Source organism: Mesocricetus auratus, unplaced genomic scaffold (genome assembly GCF_017639785.1).
Source record: "Mesocricetus auratus isolate SY011 unplaced genomic scaffold, BCM_Maur_2.0 Super-Scaffold_2245, whole genome shotgun sequence".
In the NCBI taxonomy this organism is placed as follows: domain Eukaryota; kingdom Metazoa; phylum Chordata; class Mammalia; order Rodentia; family Cricetidae; genus Mesocricetus; species Mesocricetus auratus.
Window position 1 is genome coordinate 5022666 of NW_024429180.1, and position 26019 is coordinate 5048684.

The window sequence follows — 26019 nt, forward strand, 5'->3', positions numbered from 1 at the left end:
CCTCACTGCATCCTGGTTTTTCCTCCTCATTTCCATTATGCATAATGGTAAAATAAATGCCTTAGTGCAAAGCTTTTTTCCTTTTTTCGAATTATTTCCTTGGGATAAATCCTAGAAATAAGATTTCTGAGACAAAGGTTCATGAATGGTTTTGGTTTTATTTACTTCTGGCATATATTCGGACTATTTCCCAAACACCAAAACAAAAGGTTGCAAATCGGTAGGTGACCCATTCCCCCCAAGATCTCATTAGAACCCTGTTACATCTGTATCTTGAATGTTTACTCAGAATGTATAAGTTGTGTTTTTTATTTATATTTCACTTCCATTGCTTACTGATGAGGTTAATATTTCTCAGTTGTTTACTTACTGGAGTTCTTAATGAGAAAACTCTCTGTACATAAGTTTTTCCTAATTATCTATTGAGAACGTAATCGTTTTTTCTACCAGTCTGAATGCCTTTAAGAAAGTCATTAATCCTTGGCTGCCATACTTTGTGTGTTTTTCTTCAATCTGTTCACACTGGAATGAGTGTTGCAAAGGTCTGAAACCAAGCTCCAGGAACACCTCAACTCTGAGCCATCGTGGGCCTGGTAGATAAAGGTGTGACCTGGAAGAGGCCGTGTTTGCTTCTAGAACCAAGCTCCTCCTTGTGTTTAAATCAATCAGTTTCTTGTGTTTCATCCCTTGATGGTGATTTAAACTCTAAATATAAAGAGGCTGAGACACAGAGAAGCTTAAGACTCTCCCTCCCTTTCTCCTTCTCTTGATTCCAGTCATTTTACCTATCCTTACCCTGGTCCTGACCTTCATCTCTATATGGGCTCACAGCTAACAGCAACATCCCTAATGTCCTGATGTGGGGACGCCCTTCTGTATATACGTTTCTCTTATTGGTTGATGAATAAAACACTGATTGGCCACTAGCCAGGCAGGAAGCATAGGCGGGGCTACCAGACCAGGAGAAGGCTGGGGAGACGAAGGCAGAGAAAGGCCTTGAAGAGATGCCATGTTGCCAAAGGAGTGACATACTGGATTACGGGTAAGCCACAGCCTCATGGCAATACATAGATTAGTAGAAATGGGTTAATAATTAAGAGAGAGCTAGCCAATAATAAGCCTGAGCCATGAGCCAAGCAGTTTATGCTCACTCTAAGTCTTTGTGTGTTTATTTGGGCAAAGCGGCTATGGGCCCAGGCGGGACAGAAACGTCCATCTCCAACATCCCATCTTAGTAGATGCTCGCTGAGGTGACAGGATCTGTTCCTGATCTTGTGACCCCTTCATTTCAATAAAGCCCTCCACCCTGACTTCATGGATCAGGAACTAATCTCATCCTTCATCGCAATGTGTCCACAGTGTTCCAGCTACCACAAGCCCATGTAGACTCTACCTTCCTGACTCCCACTGCCAAGAACAATGTCCTCACTGCACACCTCACTCACACCTTTACCACAGGGGACCCTTCCATGTTTCACAGACACTTTCCTTGCCCCCATACAATGAACAGAAAGCACTCTTTTTCCTGACTTACATAAATAACCTATTTATGCTTATGCTTGAGTATTAGACTCATCGGAGACATGGTTCATTTTATAGCAATATGGAGCCAAATGAGTTTGCTATGCTTCTATAGGTTGCTAGGAAACTGGTCATTGGATGGGCATTTACCTCTGCGTCATTCTGTAGCAAGTGCTACATCACACACTCAACTGATAGTCAAGTCTATTTCTAGGAGTCCGTCCTACTTACGTAAACTTCTAACAGTGCCTGGAAATGTAGTTTTAATTATTATTTCCAAAATGCTTTATATCTGGTAAACTTCTCCCTAAGCATTTTGCTCTTCTTTAATATTCCTTTCAGGATCCTGTGATTTTTTTCACTATGCCTTGATGCAATTTTTTGTAACAAAAGGGAATATTTAAATTCTTAAATTTATAAATTAACTTGATAAAAAAAGTACAACCTTTACAATATGCATTCTTCCATTCAGGTTTCAATTATATCTCCAATGAAATGCTGTGGCTTGCTTTATGTAGGTCACAGTCATACCTAATGAAGCTCATTCCTATGCACCTTATATCTTAGTCACCACAGGGAATGATTTCTTTTTCATTATACTCTCAAGTCCCTTGTTGTTGACACACCAACTCTCTATTTGATCGAGCTGACATGAATAACAGCCATCTGAAGGATGTTTCTGTATGTTTAGCAAAACTATTGTGAAAACATTGTTCATGATGTCATCCCATGTCCCTTTAAGCTATAAATTCCTTCCAGGAGCTACAAAGTGATATGTCTACTTTATTTTCTCAAACATAACCCAATGGCAAAGGCTCTCTAGGACACGACATTCCTTAGAAACCAAGATATTAAAAAAAAGATTAAATTCATATTTAACTATGGAAATGGAATGCACCTAGATGCTATTTCCCATTCTTTTCATTGGCTTTGATTTTTACTCACATGTTTAATTGTTCTATTTTAATTCTGCAGCCCGCTTCAAATTGTCCCTGTAAGTGTGCAGTTTAGCCTGAGAAGGTTATGCACCTTAATGTGCACATTCACAAGTAATTAAGCTCTATGATAATTGAATACTATTGTTCATCTGCTCTTAATTATGTATACTAAAAATGGAATAACCAACCTTCTCCTCCAGGACAACACCATTGTGTCCCTTCTCATCCCACTCAAGATGCCATCTCAGGGCGACCTTGACTTCTCTGTTTTACAAGGAAGCGACCATCACCCTCAGAGATTTTGGTACTTCCATAATCTGAAAATGAATCGCCTATGGTGTAGTGTTACCCAGGCCCGTGTGCTTCAGACAACACGTCATCAATGCATGCCAGGCTGTAGATGAGCGAGGGACCGTGAGAAGACTATTGTGAACGGCCCCTTGCCACGGTTAACTAAGTTATGCAGTTCCTACATTATCTCTTCTCTTCAGCACACCTTCGGGGGAGTGTCAGCCACTCTCAGTTCTGAGTTCAGATGACCCACTTCTAATGGGGCTCTGTCTGCTGATCCGTAGGGATGCCAGTTCCCGTCTACACTCAGACTTTATCCCTGTCAGTCCTTCTGTCTACTAGAAAGCTCGAGCGTGGAAAATGACTTGTAGGGAGGAGAGGTCATGACAGCAGTGTGAGGGAGATAAGAGGGCCCACGGCGATCGTAACCAGCATGTATTGTGTACATACACGGAACTGTCAGCCAATGAAATAACATGCACACATTGAGTAAACCCCACGGATCACCTGACACCAGTATTCTTTAAATGTTAAAAGTCCCTCAGAAGCTCCTATATGTGAACACTTTGCTCCAGCGTGTGACACTGTTTATGGAGACTTTCAGAGCTTTAGGGGGTACTAACTAAAGGGAGTGGGTGAATGGGGGGTGACACTGAGGTATTCAGCCCAGCTCTGCTCCCCGCCTGTGGCTCTCCCATGCCTTCCCTGCCATGATGTCCTCAAACTCTGAGCCAAAATAAACCTCCTCTCCTCCAAGTTGCCTCTTTGGGTATATGTGTGCATGAGTGTATATGTGTGTGTGCATGTGTGTATCAGTGTGTATGCATGTGTGTCAGTGTGTATGTATGTGTGCATGTGTATCAGTGTGTGTGTATGTGTGCATGTGCGTCCATGTGTATGTGTGTGTGCATGCATATACATGTGTGTTCATGTGTATATCAGTGTGTGCATGTGTACAGCTGTGTGTGCATGTGTATCAGTGTGTGTGCATGTGTGCATGTGTGTCCATGTGTATGTGTGTGTGCATGCATGTACATGTGTGTTCATGTGTGTATCAGGGTGTGCATGTGTACATCTGTGTGTGCATGTGTGTCAGTGTGTATGTATGTGTGCGTGTGTATCAGTGTGTGTGCATGTGTGTATCAGTGTGTGTGCATGTGTGCATGTGTGTCCATGTGTATGTGTGTGTGCATGCATGTACATGTGTGTTCATGTGTGTATCAGGGTGTGCATGTGTACATCTGTGTGTGCATGTGTATCAGGGTGTGCATGTGTACATCTGTGTGTGCATGTGTGTCAGTGTGTGTGCATGTGTATATCAGTGTGTGTGCATGTGTGCATCTGTGTGTGCATGTGTGTCAGTGTGTCTGTGTGTGTATCGGTGTGTGTGCATGTGTGCATCTGTGTGTGCATGTGTGTCCATGTGTATGTATGTATGCATTCGTGTGCATATGAGTGCATCAGTCTGTATGTGTGTGCACATGTCTATGTGTGTGCATGTGTTCATGTGTGTGCAAGTGTGTATCTGTGTACATGTGTGTATCTCTGTGTGCATATGGGTGTTTGTATGTGTGTATCAGTGTGCATGTGTGTGCATGTATGTAACCATGTGTGTATGCATGTATCCATGTATGTGTGCATGTATCAGTGTGTGTGTATCGGTGTGTGTGCATATATCAGTGTGTGTATCAGTGTGTGTGCATGTATCAGTGTGTGTGTGCATTTATTAGTGTGCATATCAGTGTGTGTACATGTATGTATCAGAGCATGCATATATCAGTGTGTGTGCATGTATCAGTGTATGTGTGCACGTATCAGTGTGTGCAAGTTTCAGGGTGTGTGTGCTCACACATGCATGAGGAGGCAAGGGGGTGACATCTCGTGTCTCCCCCCCCCCATAGCTTCTTCATCTTGTTTTTGAGACAGGGTCTCACTGCATCTAAACCTAACCAACGAGCAAGCCCAGGAAAGTCCCTGCCTCCCGACTGCTGGGATTGCAGGACTGCTGCGCTCTGCTTTTCCAGCCGTTCTGGGGACCTGAACCCAGTTCTCCATGCTCGCACTAAGCTCTTTGCTGCCTGGTCCATCTGCTCTCGAGTTCTGTGCTCCTACTTACCCTCTCTGCCTGTGCTCTGTAGCGCACACTGCACACTGCATGTGACCGCCTCGAGGGAAGCACGATATCCAATGAGGTTTTTGACGTCCAGGGCCATGCAGTGCCAGACACCTCCACCCTGCTCAGGCTACACATCAGTCAGTTGCTCATACCATTCTCCCATGTGAAGAAGGAATGCCTGTCACGTCTGTGAGCTTGGGAGGTGTCACATCCTGGAGCATCAGCACAGGACCCAGTGAGCACTAGGTGTAGTGCGCAAGCCACCACTGACAAGTCTCCTGTCCTGGCTCTCCTAGGTCACTTTCACTCTTCATCACTCAGCCCTCCTTGCTCTCCCAGGACCCCAGTGGTGTCCAAGGTCACTGTCACCAGGGTCACTTATGGATCTGCCTTCAGTACTTATCCAGAGTAGAAGGAGAACAGATCCTGGACCACTGTGCTTCTCTCCAAATGCAGAGAATACAGCCTTACACCAAACATAGGAAAACCTATCTGTGAATATTGCCCGTTCTATACAAGCAATTGCCCACCTTTCAGAAGCTGTAAACTTATGTTTTCGTATATCCTTTTCCTCCCTGATCCATCGCATCAAAGCCACAGGCTGTTTGAAATAGGCTAGCAGTGTCTGTGACTGTGAATTATCTCCTTAGGAAAACCCAACTTCTCGGAAGCCTAGCTACTCACATCCCGAGTCATCCAGCGTTGGCTGTGACATCGTCTGCCTGCAGGAGAACCTTACATATTTAGAGACACCAGAGATAAAAATCTTCCCTCGGGTGGGAGACATCTCGATAATAGAGGCTTGGTATCTTCGGAACCAATGCCTAAGACTTAAAAGAAGGTTTTAAGATAGAAAACAAGTAAATGTCGTTGACAAATATTGTTTTGTTCATAGCACTGAACAAATGTCGCTGTTTCTCGTTTAGCACAATAGAAGGCACGTGGCAAGCTCGTGGATGTCTTGTTTGGCACAATGCTGCCCTCTGACCTCTTCAATATCCCAGAATTCCTATGCCCTCTACAAAATGTTAAAATACTAATATGCAAGGAGCATTGTGCCCTTCTCTACATCTATTCATTTTCTTTAACTTCCTACTCGTATTTCATTTCCATCTTTTTTTTTTAATCCCAACCCTTTACATTTTCCCTTCCCACTGTCTTGAGAAGATAAACAGCTCGGAATTCTTATTTTTTCAATGAGATATAACACGTCCACAGACTGCTGGAGCACACATCAGCCATTGTGGTTTGCCCACGGGGCTAGCGGCATGCCACCAGAGAGAGAAGGAGGCCGATGGAGACAGAGACCAGGGACAAAGGCCGAGAGGAAGACACAAAGGCAGAAGGCATGGTCACTGCGCAGCACAGCATTGGATGTAGTGTCTTGTCCCTTCAGGTGCAAGCTTGTTGAAATCATTTCATCAAAGTCAATGTTTGGGGTAAGGGATGAGCTTTAAGATTCCCCTCTTGGCCAGAGAGTCTGGAAAACAGAACCTTCTTTCTGTGGCTGATGGAAGAAGAGGCAGACTCCCATGGCTAAACACTGAGCTGAACTCAAGAAAGCCAGTAACAGAGAGGGAGGACTGATGACCAAAGGGATTAAGACTGGGCTGGTTTAACCCCCAGAAACAGGTGACCTGACAAAGGTTAACTCTTGAATCCCAGGCATCAGCCTGGGAATCCAGCATGGGACTGATCAAGACCCCTGAATGTGGGTGTCAGTGAGGAGGCCTAGGTAATCTATTGAGCCTTGGGCAGCAGATCAGTACCCATCCCAAGTATACACACGGTCTCTGGACTCCCATCCAACAATGTGAGGTGCACTCTCACCCTGAAATCTTGGGGGAGGGTCTAGGCCCTGCCCTGGATGAAATGACAGACTATGGACACCCCCATGGAGGGCCTCACTCTCCCTAGGGAAATGAGGGGATAATGGGGGCTGGGGAGAGGGCACGGGAGGAGGGGAGGGAAAGGGAGAGAGACTGGAACTGACTTATGAAGCAACCTTGTTTCTAATCTAAATTTAAACTTAAAAATAAAGAAAAAATGATTCCCCTCTTGAAGGGGGAGGAGTGCATCATAATATGTGTAGATGGGATTTAGCAATGACTTTACTGCTTGCAATTTTGAACTCTACATTTCATATTGAATCAAATTAATTTCCTCAGTCCAGCATATTGCCAACACACACCACCCTGCTTTCAATTCAGTATTACCCCTGTCTCTTCAGCTAATTCAAATTCTTTATTTTCTATCTTATTCATGGCTACAAATGTTTGCACTCAGTTTTTAAGCATACCTTCCTTCGAGCTTTTACAAAAAGTTATCATTACAATGCCAGAAATTGACTTAACTATTTTAATATATAATAATTTTTCAAATGATTCTTGTCTGTGACTTATATAACTATGGTTTTATTCCCTGAGAACTAGGAGCAAGTCTTCTCTACAGAGCCTGATCCCGGGCTCTACACAATCATAAATGAGTTAATCAGTCAATCCAGACACTTCTGCTGGGGCCAGCTAGAGAAAGAAAACAAATTTAAGGTAAAAAGCAGTCTATGGTTGTAAAATATTTCTTACAAAGAACTGGCTGGGTCAGGTTTTCTGTTTCGGTTTTCCTCCCTTTCCAGCTTCCCCTTCCTATTGCTATCATCTAGAACATCCGACTTGAAGACTCAGTCCTACTCCATTGTCCTCAACCGATCTGCAACCCTGATCACAAATACAGAGACACAATTGATTTAATCCTGGACCCGAGTTGTATTTGTGGTCCAGTCATTGACTTACACTCTCCTTTGAAGCCCACATTACGTAGCTCACATCCTTGCATGAACTGGGTGACTCAGACTTGATAATGACCACTATGACGGAAGAGAGATTTACACTCACAGACCCTTGGAAACACCAGGCACAGAGTACCATCTATGATCACACAGAAAGCATCGGAGTATGTCCGAAAGACAGACAGACAGACAGACAGACAGACAGACATGGGCAAGATCCTTCATGAAAAGAAATGGTGAAGCTGTCTCCAGTTGTCTGGCATCTGTTTCTAATGTGATTAGGCAAATGGTAATGGCATCCAAGAGTCCATTAAAGAAAGCACCTGGAGTCATCACGTCCTGCTTGTCACTGTGGGTCACGGGCATCATAGCGGGATGGGACTGCTGACTGTTTCCCACCGGCGGAAGCTGGGACACAGTGATGGCAAAAATACCTTGGTGATAACGAACAGCTCCCTAGTTGGACCATAGGACACACTCAACAAGAGGGAAAAGCATGCCTGGTACCCGAAACCCAGTCAACTAACTCAGGTCTAGCGATGTCGTGGGTCTTGGAGGAGAATGCACAGCCACCACTTTACTAACCCAGCATAACCCTGAACGCATCCCAAGTGTTTGTTCTTACAGCCGCAGAGACCCGTGGCTCTTACCACTTGTCAGGGAAAGTTCTCTGCCCAACAGATGGAGACCACCGTTACAGAAAACCACAACCCGTCAAAATGCAGAGTTGTGGCCCAGACCCAGCTGATCCCTCCACGACACAGCTCCCACACCTAAGACTCGGGGTCACGGTGGAAGACGGGGTAGGGAGATTTTAAGAACCTGGGGAGCAGGCAGTTGACCGTGAAATCGTTGTCTCCTTGGGAGTCTGAGCCAACACGACTACCAAAAGGTGAACTGAACAAGGTCGACAGTAGACATGCTAGTGTGAACAAGGGAGAATCCAGGAGACCTCAACAACCCGCGAAGAACTACATGCATAGGGAATTATGCAAGTAGGGGAAAAATGTCTCTCCCAGGGAACAACAACTGGTTGTTCAATAGGAATTGGTCCCTGAGAGCATATATGTATGAATGAGTAAGAGGCCATGAATTGGAAAGAAGGGCCAAATACATGGGATGTCTGATGGGAGAAAAGGGAAAGGGGAAATGATCCAATTACATCATAATCTCAAAAAATAAAAAAAATATATCTTAAAAATTTACTTAAGGTTATGGGCTCTGGGTTGAGTGGTTTCCTTCTCAAAATGTGTTAAAAAGCGGATCTTTTATTTAATCTACAAACTAGTAAAGTTTGGAAAGGCCAGCACCTCCAGGAGACAGCAAGACCCTAGATGTGAAAGTATAAAATACCACACTGAGAATGAGTTTTCCATCAGTGTATGAGTATTCTCCCAACCCTCAACCCATGCCAGAAGTTCTACATGCTTGTAGGTCTCATCCATGCAAATCCGTCATCCTAGCGTTGATCTGAGAATGCTATACCTAACTAAGACAAGCAACTCTTAACCAGGCGAGAACCATAACCATTCTACTAACAGATCTCTACTATAATGTGGAATAGGTTCCAGATTTTTTCTTTTGCTCCAAAATTACTTCCTGCTTTATCTGGACAGACCAGCACAGAAGATCATTATCACCTCCTCAATCAGCTCAAAATGAAGAAGCATGGTCTGGGTTCCCCTTTAAGACATATTAACCTATAGCTACCGTTTATCCCTGTCATATACAGACACAAACACAAAACTAAAAGTATCAGTTTTATGGGGGCTGGAAAGATGGCTCAGCAGTTGAGAGTATTTGCCGCTCTTACAGAGGACACAAGTTTAGTTTGCAGCACCCGTGCCAGGAAGTTCACAGCCGCTTGCAAATCCAACTCCAGGGGGTCTGACCATTCATTCTGGCTCCTGCAGGCACCTACACCACTCACACACGCACAGATGCACACACACACAAACACACACACAGGTATGCACACACAAGCACACACAGATGTGCACACACATACACAGATGCACACACATACAAGCACACACATAAGTGTAAATCTTAAAAGACCAACTTTCGGTTCATTTCCTCAAAAAAAAAAAGGTAAAACAATGGAGAAAGACAAAAATGTTTCTGAGCCTAATTCATACCAAATCTCTAGGGGCAGGGGAATTTCCTAGAGGTCTAAATGAAGGCATGCATTTAGATCCAGCTTTTATGTCACGTTATTTCCTGTTTCCAAAGGCGCTGCCCATTCCTTTAACAAGTTAGGGAGCCAAGTGTGTATTTTCACACTTTCAACTTTATCTTTGTTACTCCTGGTTTTCGAAACTCTATAAAAGCTGAATAATATATTCATTGCATTTCCAAAATCCAACTGCTCTTCCTTTTCCATTTAATATTAAAAGACTTCCCACCATCCAGGCAGATTTAAATTTGTGCACTGCTTTGTACCTTACAAAGGCTTCTACATCCGTTTTCTTAGCTCGCCACAATGGTAAAACTGGGAAGGACGCAGACAGCCTTACCTAGACGGCCTAGTGACTTGCTAAATAAAATCATCCTTGCTTATTTTTGTCCTCCCATTAACTCAGTTGCCATCTATTAGACAGCTGTATGTCCCAGGCACTGTTCTAGGTCCAGAGGGAAACTAAAACAAAATTGTTGTCTTTGGGAGACTCTGACAGGAAGGGGTTAACAAACAGAAGTAAGGATGAGCTTGGGGGAAGCCCAAATTGAAACCCTGGTTTTTGAACTTCAAATTTGCAGCTCTTTGCAAGACACTGTTTATTCTCTAGTCACACAGTGTGAAAGTCCCACAGAAGATTTTGGTTTCGGCAACACCGCTCTGAGTTCCAAAGGGCCTCAGACTATTCCAACTCTCTGATGCGATTCCATTGGTAATTGTAGAAATGATGCAGAAAAGTGACTCACTAACTCTCTGTCCAGCACAATACTGTAGATAATCGAGGATTCCCTCAGCACCTTCAAACTCACACACACACACACACACTCACACACTGACATTCACATACGCACTCATATTCACAAACACACTCACATACACACACTCACATACACACACTCACATACATACACTCACAAAAACAATCGCACATACACTCTTACATACATATACTCACACATATACACACTCACACTCACATTCACATACGCACTCATATTCATATACACACTCACATACACAATCACACACTTGCACGTACATACACTCACACACTCATACTCCCACATACACACACTCACATACACAATCGCACATACACTCTTACATACATATACTCACACATATACACACTCACACTCACATTCACATACGCACTCATATTCATATACACACTCACATACACAATCACACACTTGCACGTACATACACTCACACACTCATACTCCCACATACACACACTCACATACACAATCGCACATACACTCTTACATACATATACTCACACATATACACACTCACACTCACATTCACATACGCACTCATATTCATATACACACTCACATACACAATCACACACTTGCACATACATACACTCACACACTCATACACCCACATACACACACTCACATACACAATCGCACATACATTCTCACATACATACACTCACACATATACACGCTCACACACACACACACACACACACTAGCATACACACAAGCACGCAGAGAGAAAGAACAGAAGAGGAAGAGAGGAGAAGCCAATCCCAGTGTAGAATATCAAACAGGAGTTGGGTTGGGAGAAGTTGGTCAGTGTATACTCTATGCACAAATTGAAGTATCGCACCGAACTCCATTAATACGCAAAACTGATAAACTGAAGGAAGGAAACAGTGGACAAAAGACAGGGGGAGGGGAGGAAGGGGGACTAAGAAAGGGAGGGGAGAAGGAAGGGAGGGGTGAGGAGGGCAACAGCTGGTGGCATAGCTCTGCAGAGGAGCATTATGCCCAGCATGGGAACATCCACGGGTTCTACCCCCAGCAGTAATTTTAAAAAGGTAAGGAAAAGAAAGGGAAGAGAAGGGAGGGGAAGGGAGGGAAGGGAAGAGAAGGGAAGGAAAGGATGGGATAGGAAAGGAAAAGAAAGGAAAGAAAAAGGAAAAGAAAAGAGAGGAAAGGAAAAAGGAAAAGAAAGGAAAGGAAAAGGAAAAGAAAGGGGAAGGAAAGGAAAGGAAAAGGAAACAAAAGGAAAAAGGAAAGGAAGGAAAGGGAAAGGACAAAGAAAGGCATTCAGACCCGGAGCACCACATACCTAGAGAACTGATAAGCACTAATCATTTGCACAAGTGGACATCAAAAATATAGTAGCCGTCTGCCCACACACATTTCCTGGAGGGAAGCATCTCAAAGCGTTCCGCTCAGCCTGTTTGCATCTCAGGCCACTCCCCGGTAAGTCAGCCAGCTCCGTGGATCACTAGTAACTCACGCCTTGCTTGAGAAAGTGCAGGGACAGCACTACTACAGACCTAGCTCAATGAATATCTTAGTAGGAAGAAATTAACAAATGAATTGTTACAGATCAATAGGTGTTGAAGAGAAAATTACAACAGCCGGTAAAGCTTAAATAATTTATACACAATATTGATTTCTTCATTATATTAATTATTCTTTATAGCACACATAAGGAACTTGGAGAATAAAACCTTCAAAGCCAAGAGATTTATCTGCAGTGGTGTTTCAGGCTTCAGCCTACACGTAAAAGGCAAACAAATATTTGTGGCCTTGGTAGCCACAAATATTTCAGGTTAATAAATAAACTCAACACTTTCAATGCACCTAAATGTCTCCACGCTGTTAAAAGTTTTCCTGCACAAATTGCTTCTTATGCACGACACTGGAAATGGCAAAAGAAATCGTAATAAAAATTATTAGAAGTAGAGCCAGACATAGGACATTCCTGTCACCTCATCGCTGGAGCCAGAGACAGGAGGACAGTGAGCTGAAGGCCAGCCTAGGCTACACAGTGAGGCCAAGGCCACCTGAGGCCATAGAGGGAGACCGCGTCTCAAGTAAACACACAATAAATGAGAAGTGGGGTAACCATTAATCCATCTCTTTCACCGTGAGTGCGGATTAATCCATCTCTTTCACCGTGAGTGCGGACAGGTTAATCAGAAACTGGGGGAGCTATGTGAGGAAGAAACAGTCTCCAACACCTCGCTCAGATTTTTTTAATAAATCTATTTATTTATTTATTATTTATCATGCTGGCTGCAGTCTCCCCCCCCCCTCTCCTCTCAGTCCCACCGCCATCCACCCACCCTCTGATTCCCTTCAGGAAAGGGCGGGTCTCCCACGAGCATCAGCAAAACTTGGCAAATCACGTTGCAGCAAGACCAAGCACCTCCCCTTGTGTTAAGGATGGGCAAGGAGACCCATTGTGAGGAGCAGGGTCCCAAAAGCCGGTAAAAGAGTCAGAGGCAGCCTCTGCTCCCACTGTTAGGAGTCCCACCAGAGGACCAAGCTACACAGCTGTCACATGTATGCAGAGAGCTTAGGTCAGCCCCACGCAGGCGCCGTGGTTGTTGGTTCAGTCTCTGTGAACCCCTGGGAGCCCGGGTTAGTTGGTTCTGTGGCTTTTCTTGTGATGTCCTTGACCCCCTGGCTCTTGCAATCCTGTCTCCCCATCTTCGGCAGGATTCCCTGAGCTTCGCCAGAACTCTGCCTCGCGTCTGGCTGTGGGTCTGCATCCATCTTGGGCTATGCGTCTGCTATCGCTAGGAGCCTTAGCTGGGATCATCTCTATAGATTCCTGGGAGAATCCTTTATGCCAGGTTTTTACCCTGACCCCAAAATGCGCCCCCATTTCCAGTAGCCTCTTGTACAGCCAGCGCAAGTCGCTTTCCAGGGCAATCTCATCGTGATAAAAACTTCACACGAGAACAAAGGCCCGGGCACGACCGCATCTCCACGTCGCTCAGACCGTATCCGTCTCATAAAGCCGTGAACTGGAGAGAACACGAGGGGACCAACAGAGGGGCGATGCGTCTGCTCTCCACGCTATAACCCAAAATCCCTTCCTATGCATAGAACGACACAGTCCTGTGGATCCCACTGGGGTGGGGGTGTATGTATGGATATTTAATTGGATATTAGTTTTACTACAGATACATAGTAACAGTTTACTCATAGCATTTGATTCTCGGAAGTAAAGCAATAACTATATGGTTTTTTTTTTTTTTTGGTTCTTGCACCTACTAATTTTACTTAAAATTAAATAAAATTAAAATTAAATAAAAAAATTTAATGCTAGGATAATTTTAATTTATTTTTAACTAGTATACAAAGTAACAGGCTTCCTTATAGCATTTTCTTACTTAGTTAGCTTTAGTTGATTACACACACACCTTTCCCTGTAGTAACCCCCACATCCCTAGTATTCCCCTTTTTGCTTTTCAAATCAGCCCTCTTCATTCAATCATCTTTCGTCCCATCTCATGGGCCACCGCCAAGTGCTGGTCTTTACCCACAGCAACTCCCGCATAAATGTAAAAAAAAAAATCTTACAACGTTCGGCATAGAAAGATTCTGGCATGTATAGGTGAAAGAATCCATGCCTTCTGCAGACTCATACAGCTACATTTCAGAAGTCTCTCGAAATCAAAAGTAAGTACCTTCAGATAGCTCCAAATGACACTACTTCTGTTCCTCTCTCCTCCTCTTCCTCCTCCTCCTCTCCCTCTTCCTCCTCTCCCTCTTCCTCCTCTTCCTCCTCCTCCTCCTCTTCCTCCTCCTCTTCCTCCTCCTCTTCCTCCTCCTCTCCCTCTTCCTCCTCCTCCTCTTCCTCCTCCTCCTCTCCCTCTTCCTCCTCCTCTTCCTCCTCCTCTTCCTCCTCCTCTTCTCTCCCTCCTCCTCTCTCCTCCTCCTCTTCCTCCTCCTCCTCTTCCTCCTCCTCCTCTCCTTCTTCCTCCTCTTCCTCCTCCTCCTCCTCCCTCCTCCTCTCTCCTCCTCCTTCTCCTCCTCTCTCCTCCTCCTCCCCCTTCTGCTTCTCGCCCCCTCTCTCCCCATGTCTCACAGAGCTGTTGGTAATAAATGTTACTCTGAAGACAGAATGCCTGTGGAGCAGTCCAAGCACCAGTCTCATCAGCAGGGTTTTGCAGACTACAGCCACCTTGGCTCTCTGCCTGCCACGCTTTAGCTAACCTTACTCTGTAACTCCAAATATATAAAATGTTGCACATAGACATAGTATAAAATATGTGTTGTCTACTGTGCATCCTAACACGGATCTAGCGGCCCAAATCCGTCACTATTAGCCAGCTGGTTCAGGTGCATTCTGATTTTCTTTTTATTCAGCAGTGTCCCTGTGGCGACTTTTCTTTTGCAAAGGGCCCTTATCTACTTTCACCATTCTTGAAGTTGATGCTGCGTTGTGTGCAGAGGAAGATGCATTTGTTGACAAGAATGGGGTCACCCAGAAAATAGTGAAAGAACTTCAAATTAATTGAAGACGCCATGTAAGTCACTCTCCAGATTCAGCCCTTCCTTCCTTTCCTGCCACGCGGGGTTTACTTCCGTCCTTCTCTGTCTCACTGGAGTCTGTGAAATAAATCAACTCGCTAATTCCCACATCTGTTAGCTTCCGGGGGGGGGCACGCAATGGAAGACAAAGGGAAAAGACGGACAGGCAAGCAGGGGAAAGTGGTCAGGACATATCCTCCCACTGCAGAAGGAAATTTCTACAAACAGCTCTTATCCATGTACCTCTTGTTGGGTTTCTCCTACCGAGACAGTTAGCCACCAGCACACAATAAATATAATACCTCAGACTTCACCATTGCTGCTTCATATCCAGCTGCTATCCGGTCAGGCTAAGAATCTCCCTTTGTGATTAATTAGAAGGTACCTGGAGATGCGATGTCTGTTCTCTCTTTTTCCCTGTCCGTACCTCTATGGCATCTGCCTTTAAAAATCCCAATTGGTGCCAGGACCCGTACTAAATAAAACCAGGAATGTTATAAAACCGTAACATGCTGCAAAAGAGAAGGTATCTATTAGTAAACGCATAGCAGCAGCATTTGAATATACGTCTGCTCCAAAACAGATAGGCTATGGATAGCTGATGGCGCCTTCTAAATATGCAAAGGAGACTGAGCCACTGTATACAGGACCAAGTGCTGTCTTCTCTGTTCAGCGTTACCTCCTCCTGGTTCAGTTCTCTTTGGGTTCCTTTATCCTGATGGCTTTGATCTTTCTCCTCCTCTGTGGAAACTTACCGCCCACGCCATGACTCTGTTCTCTCGGTGTCTTCTCTCCAGACTGCCATTCACACCTTAAAGTCTAACTCTGTGTCTGCTTTCGCTTTAGGCATAAGCCATAAAAACCCTATGGGTTTCTGATTGTGGTCCATCACACAGGCTTGTAATTACATACCCGGAATCTCGAACTCTTGGGAAGGCTACTCTGTAAACCTAATGAATGAATGCCAAGGAAGTCAAGGTGATTGACACTCATGACACCCTGTGTTTATGAAGAGATTGGAATGCATGGCCCAGCATAACTCCACAGTGCTAGACAAAGGACTCTTAAAACAAATGGCAGTGCCTACCAGTAAAAGCATGGTTAGGTATTAATAATAGCAATGAACTAAAAATATTTATGTGACCACGGGCAACTAATTCAATTTCACTGCAGGACTTTTTCATGTATGAATTTAATTGTGTATGTTTAAACATTTTATTGCTGTTTCATTAATTTCCCATTAGGAAAAAAAACAGTGTGCTTGGGGGGAAATACTTCACTTTTCCATTTAACTAAGTACCCACTGAGTGTCCCTAGTTCTCTATGAGCCAACATTTACTTTTATCTTTTATGGCCATTTCTTCTGTACTGTAACTTACTCTCCTTTTATCTTTGTACATTACACGATGTATGTATATGACAAGTCCCAAGAAAATACAATGGCTAAGATATATATATATATGTATGTATATATATATATATATATATATATATATATACCCCTGTTCTTTTCCAAGGGCAACACACAGGTTATTAATGCTTAGACTGGAATGTCAGTTATAAAACTCTTACCACTCCCTATTTCCCAGAAAAGAAGTGTACACTAGAACAGTTGACTGATCACACAAGGTCACATAACAAGAGGTGACCCACATCAAAATCCCCAGAGTATGACTTTGGAAACCAACTCTTAAGGGTGGATATAACAACATTCACAAGTCAGAGAGCAGCATTGTTTTCAGTTGCTAATAAACTTGTCAGAGGGTTCCACAAATTTCTCTTTGGGGATGCTTTCCTAATTCATTACCTCCCCCGTCGGTTTCCCCCAACATCACATCCTCAAACCAGACAAACCCAACTCCAACTCAGCTATCCGGTTTGACCAGCAGTGATCACAAGTCCACATACACCTAAGAGGATGCAAACCTCTGTCCGTCATCCATCCTCCCGGATCAACCTGATATTTTCTCCTAAACTAAAAATGTATAATGAAATAACCTGTTCAAAATCCAGAGTTTCTGTGTGTCCCCAAATGAACATCTGATATCTCTCTTATTGTATGAAGAAAGTCTTGCAGACATTGTACAATGAACCTTATCTTTCTTACTTCTCCTCTTCTCTTGGATAATCAAACGTAGTACCCTGCAAGTTCTGCATCTCAATGGCAAACAAGTTGAATTTACACCCAAAGCAACAGTCGTGAAGCAAAGTGTCTGGTAATTTTCTAAAGGACCACAATCCTGTCAATTACACCATAATTTTTAAAGGCAATCCAAAAGCAGGCATTTCCTGAGCATCTTCCATGGGTTAATATCTGTGCTGAGCACTTCATGTGTGTTTTACAGAGCAACAGTATATGCCACTGGAAGATTAAAAACAAATTAACACTCTATAAGCTAACAGTGTACATTTCCCAACATGTCGCTAAAATGCTGACTATAACTGATATAAAGTACCATTAACCAATTAAAATTAACGGAGAATTTATCCATGATATCCCAACATCTAGAAAATTTAAACACAAGGTAATGGATTATTACAAAATACATAAATAAGACTTCCCTATTCAATTACTTTCATATGAGCCCCACCCAATAACATATTTTGTAAATCTTAAAGTCACATTAGGGTTTGACAGCTTCAAACTATGAATCCATTATCAAACATAAGCGGTTTTCAAAATGCCCTAAGTTTCTGATTGTCTTTAGTCAAAGAGGGATCATAATAATTACCTTTGGGGAATCATAGAAGAGTCTGAAATTAAGCAAAACCACACTGTTAGCTAAATTTACCTAGCTTCTAATTATCGCTCAAACATTTCTGTGTCTCTAAAGTTGGGCCTATCACAAAGCCCCACGATAACCAGCAAGGTAAGGGCAACACATCACCTGTTAAACAGACAAACTGCTGGCAGTTAGATCCTCACCACTCAGAAACCCATATGTGTTCAGCCTCTTCCTGACTCACAGAGATCGGCGGTTTGAGGCTGAAGCGATACTTTAAGGGGCCTTCCTTGTCATGGACAGGTAAGTGGATGCTGCATGTCAACCGATGAAACCTTATCTCTTTAGTTCTACACTGCACACAAACCTTTGGGGGGAAAAGAATCAACCTTCCTGACAGCTCAGCATTTCTAATTACAAGAGATTGCACAGCCGTGCAGGTTACCATAGTCTGGGATCTCTGAGTCGGAGCTCTCTAGAAGACACACACGTTGGTGCGCTGTCTAGGGGGACGGCAGGATGAGGTTTCCAAGCAATTCTTTTGGTTTGATTGTTTGTTAGGGGATGAGCTGCACTGCATCTTCTCAGCTTCAGGGTGTGTTAAGAAAGCGATGTCATAAAAAGGTCCCACTGTGTGGGCTCCGAACATGGAGAGCAATCCCTTCCCTCAGGGTGAACGCTACCCAAGTTTCCTTGCAGAAATATTTATGAATGATAGAGAGCTGGTTCACGTATGGTCTTCACTGTCTTGTTCCTGTTCACATGGCAGGGATGGGAGAAAACACCCTAAACTCAGCTTAGATTTACTGAAGAACTCTTACAGTAAATGGCCTCCCAGGCTGCCTTTTCCCAGGAAGGAATTTCGTCTTCGTAGATGGTTAACGAGACACTACAAAAGTCCCCGCTGCTAAGGAACACCCCGCTTCATAGAAGAGTTCGTGCTGACTGCAGACAGGTACACATTTTAAGAAGTTCTTTCTCAAGTTGAAACCCCACCAAGTCTTGTCCTGGCTCTACATTCTACACTCTGGGCTGGTAAGGTAGAGCAAGTCCCCTTCACCTTCTTCCACACCGTCTTCTCTCGAGTGCTGAAGGCAACTTTGATGTTTCTCCTTAATGGTTTCCATCTTTACAGTAAACGTTACCAATGCCTTCGGTTACTGTGAATGTGGCTTTCAGGAATCCATGGAGACATATCAGTCAGAAGGATGCTCATTTGCTTAGGAGTGTTCCTTCAGTAGAACGCAAAGAAGATGGCTGGAGGTTCACTTCCCTCTCGTATATGAGCAACTGTACTTGACACCATTGAAGAGCCTGGTGTCCACCCACATCTTTTCTTCTGACCCCCCCCATTCTCTCTCTCTCACACACACACACACACACACATACACCATCTTCTGTGGTACAGAGTGAGTCATCGTGCTAACCACAGTGATTGGCTGAAAAAGTCACAAGGTCCAAGCTGAAATTAACCTGAGTTAATTTCTCCAAGATTGCAAACTGGAGCCCAGTGAAGTCCTGCTTCCCTGTCTCCCTGGGGAGTGTTTAGACACGAAAGTCGCTTACCTGCCTCATGTGTTGAGGCCCTTTGCTAGAACATGCCACAGTGATGTAGGGGAAAGGATCTCATGCTTCAAGAAATTGCTAAAACCACATCCACACTTTCCCGTTCTGTTGTACACTCACATAAGTCCATAACCACCACCGCCACTGCCACCGCCACCACCACATGAAGCCGGTTTATATCACTCCCAGCACAGTATCCTGTCTAGTACCAAAGCCATAGGATGTCAGTCATCCTAACAGGGTCAATGGAACATGAGTCATAAGAGAAAAACATCTCTTCATCATCCTACAGAAGGATATAGAAGAATATCTTCTATAAGAAAAATGATACCCTCTTACCAAGGTTAAAGCTACCTTTCCTAACAGGCAGGCTCACACAAGGTCACAGCACTACTCAAAACCTCATTCCCATTACTACCAGAGCACCTGATGCATTAGTAGGTGATTAAGACACCCTCCCCATGGTATATGGACAGAGAAATTACAGTACTCAGGGCCCTGGATACAGGGAAAAAAATGAAGACACGAACTCCCTAAGGAAACTTCCGGAACATCATCTCACCTTTTCAGTGTCAGAATGATCATCAAAACTGTGGAGATTAGTTTTTCTCTTCAGTAGTTTTTATCTTTTTCTTTTATTTTGCTATAAAATGCTATGATTCCATCCATACTCGATACTGGTAAAGAGAATTCTCCTAAAGCTTGGGCGATACAGATGAAGGGGGGGAACACAATGTAAAAAGGAACCCAGGACAAGGAGACGACTCCCTGAGTGAAGTATCTACCACGTAAGCATGAGGACCTAGGTTCAGATCCCCAGTACCTGCATAAAGCCTGACACCATGGCTGTAATACCACCATTCCCGTGGTGAGATGGAAGGCAGAGGCAGGAGAATCGTCAAAAGCCCACAGACCACGTAGCCTGGTATAAACACCTGCTATCCAGAAATGGGCCCCAGGCCAGGGCTGACAAAGGAGGCTGCACTCTGACCTTCAGGAGTTACTCCATGGTGTGTGTATGTACAGTATGCCCAGGCAGGCCCCCAACACTAGTGCTCTGTTTCTGTCTTTCCCTCTCTCTCTCTCTCTCTCTCTCTCTCTCTCTCTCTCTCTCTCTCTCTCTCTCTCTCTCTGTCTGCCTGTCTCTCATGATTTTTTAAGAAGAATACACACAAGACCCTGAGACAGGGTAACCTGCTGAGGAAATAATGACAGGGGGAAAAACATCACACACAAAAGAAGTTGGGAAATGATTTTTTAAGTGATGCAGTCAAGTCATCTTCCTACTGGGTTCCAACCCCATCCCAACCACCGTCAAGGCAGAGATCACCTTTCTGGTTTCATGGGGTCTTCTGGCCCCTTCCTGTGCTATGAAATCCATAGGGCGCTTCCTTCAAACCCCTGGCCTGTGTTCTCTCAGAGTTGGCTTCCCCCCTTCTGTCTCTGGCCTGAGAGTCCCTCCCTCCTCTCTCACCACCCAGTGACCAAACACACAAGCATTAAACATTAAGTATTGTGTACCAGCATATTGTACTGTGTATACACACAATGCTAAGTATGTTCCATCGATTAGCTCAGTTACTTCTCAAGACACACCCGTATGGGACATCCCAGTTATTATTTACATTATAAAGGGGAAAGAATTGGGACTCTGGCTCTGAAAGAGTGTGCCTTACTCCCAGTACATGCAATACGCAAGATCCCCGTTCTTCTGACTCCAGGGTCTTGCATTTACCAATTACAAGATCCACAAGGGCACTGAGAGAAACAGGGGGTAGCTGCCAAGATGGGAGCAGAAGCAGAGAGCCCAGGGAAATGAAACCAACAGGAGCTCCTTCTCGATTTTGCTTGGAGTCAGCCCTGTTTGAAGTAGGACCTTGCTCCCATTATGTAGCAATAGATTATCTGCCATTTTGCATTGTGGAAATGCACCCTCCATTATCCAGGCTAATCTTGTTGACTGTAGAATGCTGTACACAGACATTACAATGACAGACAACTAATTCAATCTTCTCTGCTAGCAAGATGCTACTATTAACGTCTCTTCAATTCCTCCCCTATAGCTTTTGATGGAGGGCACTTCACATACATCACGGTTATTCCTTCCTACAGTATCTATGAGGAAAAGTAATTGAGACTCACTGGGGGGAAAGGAGAGAGTGGGAAGAGATAAGAAGGTTCCAAATACAACACAGAACACCACACACAAAAAAATTAAAGAAAAACAAATTGATGTGAGATGACTGGTTATCTGATCATTTGTGGTGCAAAAAAAAAAAAAAGAAATGAATGTTTGTAACCCATGGCTAAACTCAGAGCATCACTTGATTGTGACGGAATCCATATGTTCAAAGAGTCAGGGTGGAATTTTTCTGCCAGGAAGTGCAAAGATAATGTATATCTCCTATAGAAGGGAGACCTCACAGTGTGTGGCCTACCTGGGGTCTTGAACAGCTGGGCTGCCTCATTACTCAGCCAAAACCCAACTACGTCATATTTCTCATCTTCCTCTAACTTGTGTAAGTCTTCCTGTATCTATCCACTAGGGCATTGTTTTGATTTTTGATACTGACACTCACTGAAAGTCATCGGAGGGTTTGATGTGATAGCGAGAGACTCCGTTTTACTAGAACAGCAGCAACAAGACAGGCTCACAAACGCTTTGGGATCAACCAGGAACGTGTGATGTCTAAATTAAAAATGTGCACCAAGGAACGACATATAGCAGAGACAGCCTCAATGAAGTAATAGTCAATCCCAGTTCTTCTCCCTCCCTTCCCCCCCCACCAGACCCCTCAGCCCCCCACACCATCCCCTCTCAGCTCCCCAGGGAGGGTGAGGCCCTTCATGGGGGAATCTCCAGAGTCTGTCATTTCATCCCGTGCAGGGCCTAGGCCCTCCCCCATGTGTCCAGGCTGAGAGAGCCTCCCTCCATGTGGAATGGCCTCCCAAATTTGTTTTTTAATACTTAAAGTTTTAAGCTGAAATACAATGGCAGGTTGTATAGAAGGTACTTTTAAAATCTTTACAGGTGCAAAGTCCTTCAAACAAACTAAGGGAAGAGGACTACTGGTTTCTTATTCTGATGGATTTGCATCAAACAGAAGGAGCATGGAGGAGAGAGAGAACATTTAATAAACTGCTAGACTAAAAGAAAAAAATCCCATGATGAAATACCACCCATTGTCAGAGAAATGGAATAGAATTAGATTTTTGTGTTTTTGTGGTTTTGTTTTTGTTTTTGTTTTTGTTTTTTGGTGGTGGTGGAAAATTTCAAAATCTGTGTATCTTCCAGTCAATGAAGCTTTTCCACAACACCAAATGCAAAAAAAAAAAAAAGGAAAAAAAAGCTATCTGGTATCAACACATCGAGCTGAATGTTTCAATCCCTATTTCCTTACACCAAATTGCTTGAAACCTTTAAGATACAAACTTCAGTGAACTAATGTCCTGGGGTTTTTTATTATTATTTTATCCCCTTGAGCACGTCACATTCATCTCCAGACGGCAATGGGCAGAAGAGCATCAGGCCATATTCTGAAGCCCAAGCGTCGCTCGCAGGCTGGAAGGAACTAGCCTCACTGGCCGTTAAGATGCCAAACTTTCTCAGTCCTAGGCTGCATTATGGTTCCTGTGGGCTAGCATTCCCTCCTGACAGAAAGGGTTAGATCTTTTTACACTCCCAGGCACACAGTAGGCATTTAACAAATAACGCTGAAGTGAAGCTCATAGATTGGCTTAAGGGGAAGAGTGGGAATCTTGCTGAGGACACCATGGGTCCAAATCCTGGCATTGCCCAACTGAAAGACCATCTCCGGAATCAGGGTCACCGCAGTGGAGCGCAAATTCGCACGTGTATCATCAAAGCCTAGGCATCAAAAGGATTGTTTACTGAGCTGATGGGCCACCAAGAGTCACTTATGGGGGATTATACCCCAGCTCCCCCATTCGGGGGGGGGGGGGGGGGAACTCACGTTTTGTGTCTAAGCTAACCGTTTCCCTATGCTTCGGGTGTCCACCGTATGATTTAAGTCCAAGATTCGACCTCGCTGATCCAAGCCAGACACCCCCAACACCACCCTGGCTCCAATACCACAGGACGAGGTGCTAGGCACCACCGTGCAGAATGCACAGCAGGATTATCTATCTGTGGGCACCTCCGAAGGTGACAGACGGTGGCAGGAAGCAGCGGGGCATGGGAGAGGGGCCAGCTCAAGCCCCCTGTGGTTACCCCCTCACCCAAATTTATGGGTCCCACTCGCTGGAACCGCAGCCAGACAGACAGCAGAGGGATTGGTGGGGTCGGGACTTGGGGGGATGGGGGGTGGTAGGGGCGGGGGGTGGGGAGGTCAGAGAACAAACCGGAGCCTGATGGGACTTAGGACGGTACCTGGTGTGGCTGTGGTTGCGGGGACAATCCTTCTTCTCCATGACGGCCGGCACGCAGTTTGTGAGCTCGGTCCAGTCGGCGTGCAGCCCGCAGCTCCAGCCGGTGGAGAAGCGGGAGAAGAGCCAGGTCTCCTTCTTGCCCGGCCGGTGGCAGGTGCACTTTTTCTGGCCGGCTTTGCAGCTACACGGCTGCTCCAGGCGGATGTTCTTCACCAGGTGCCGGCCGAACGTGGTGCCCCCCCGTCTTCTGGATGTGCAGGAACACGATCACGTCGCGCCCTTTGATGTTGAAGTCCACGAAGCGGGTCAGGTCCTTCAGGGTGAAGTTGAAGCGCGGCACGAACCGGGCCAGGGAGCCGTTTTCGGGCGCCTCGGGATCCAGCTCCTCCTCCTCCTCCTCCTCCTCTTCTTCCTCCCCGGGGTCCCCCGGATCCTCATCCTCATCCTCGGGAGCCGCGACTCCTTGGGGACCCTCGGGCGGTCCCCGGGGTGGTGGGGGCAGCTGGGGCCGCCGCTCCCACTCATCTGGGGGCGCCTGTGCCCGTCGGGCAGGACTCGGGGCGGCGGGAGGGCGAGCCTCCCCGACGCGGGGCTGCTCCCCGAAGTTGGTGCAGGAGCTGGTGCAGGAAGGGGACACGTACTGGTACATGATGACCACGAAGAGGAGAGTGAGCACGGGCGTCAGCAGCCACTTGTTGAACCTTTCATCCATGGTCCCGCTCTCAGGCCGGCAGGTGAGGCGGCGGCGACGGCGGCGGCAGAGGCGCGATGGGGCGCCTGCTCGGAAGTTTCGGGGACTCCGGGGCGCGGCTCCGAGCCCGCCGCTCCTCCATGCCCCTGCCGCCGAGGAGCGCGGCTGGCTGGCTGCCCCGCCGCACTCCGGGGCTTGCGGAGCCGGGGCCTACGAGCGGAGCCGGGAAGACGGGCGCCGGCGGCGGCGTAGGGCTCCTCGGGATCCCCGGGGCGCCTGGCTCCAGCCGGCTCCTCTTGCGCCCGCACGCGGGGCTCTCAGGCGACACGGAGCATCCCGCCGCCGGCCCGCAGACGCTCAAACGCAGGGGCGCAGGGTTCGGATCCCGGACCTGCCCCGGGGCAGCTGCGGCAGCGAGCACAAGGGCTGCATGAAGCTCGCCAAGGCGCGGGCCAAGGGCAAAGGCGCGGCCCCGGCCCCCGCAGCCCCAGTCCTCCGTGTGCACGGCGCCCCGCACCTTCGCCCGCGGGTCCCCCCGGGTGCCCGGAGCCCGCCGCAAGTTTGCAAAGCGGCCCCTCGGCGCCGGCGAGCAAGACGCCTCTGCGGAGCCGCCTCCCGGGCGAATCGCACTACTGATCCGGGTCTGCCCGCCCAGGCGCAGGCAGCGCGCACACACTCGCTCGCTCGCTCGCTTGCTCGCTCACGCGGGCTGGCACCGCCACAACCCGCCAGCCGGTGTGACAGGAGCCCTGCTACCCGCAGCAAATGGAAAAAAAAAAAAAAAAAAAAAAAAAACCTGCCCTAGGTACAGAGCATGCGCCAAAGCCTTCCTCAGCCCCGGAGGAGTTTCCAGGGGAGGAGTCCACGGCTCTGCGGGGCTCGCGGGAGGCAGCTGGGGGTGGGAACCCTGCCTGCCTAGAGCCGGGCAGATCTGACAAAAAGGCTAGCGGTGCAGGCAGCGAGAGCAGGCCCCACGGAGGGCGTTGCTGGCGATGATCTGATTCCTCTACATCGCGACGTTGGCGGCTTTCTCGGCGTGAGAGTGGACAGAAACGTGGTTGGTCTTGTTTGCGGGAATAACACCCCTAAGGCAGGAAGTCCCACACAGATGGGGCTTTCTCCTGTCCCTCCTCAGCACGGTAATGGCTCCAGACTTCATAGACTGTCTCCCCAAGGCATTCAAACTGATGCTCAAGTTTGTGCCAAGCCTTCCTCAGCTATCGGCTTGAGCAGGCTCAACGCTGCAACTTTATTCGAGCAGCAACCATCAAGGCTTCCTAGGCAAAGGGCATTGTGTTCGGTGCACACTTCACCGCGAGGGCGGTCCAGCACTCAGCCATGCAGGGTGTGAATGGATTCTAAGGGTCACCTCCTAAAAGTCATTCTAACACAAAGTGAGCCCTTTGATCTTCAGGACAAACCTTTCCCAAGGCAGACACAACACCAACTCTCCTCACCTGTGTTTCCCAACAAAGTCCTTCTTCGTCCACAGATGTTTTCAATTTTTTTTCGGTTTTCGAGGGAGT

At 46.1% G+C, this 26019-nt stretch overlaps 1 protein-coding gene across 1 annotated transcript in view; it reads right to left on the reverse strand.

The window, feature by feature from the left end:
* The window catches only part of Hs6st3 (heparan sulfate 6-O-sulfotransferase 3), a 709089-nt gene extending 684554 nt beyond the window's left edge, over window positions 1–24535 (reverse strand). Inside the window, 2 exon segments of the mRNA XM_005079421.4 lie at window positions 23804–24042; window positions 24044–24535. Coding sequence (XP_005079478.1) covers window positions 23804–24042; window positions 24044–24514 — 710 coding nt within the window. The 5' untranslated portion in view covers window positions 24515–24535.
* Window positions 24536–26019: the final 1484 nt, after the last annotated feature.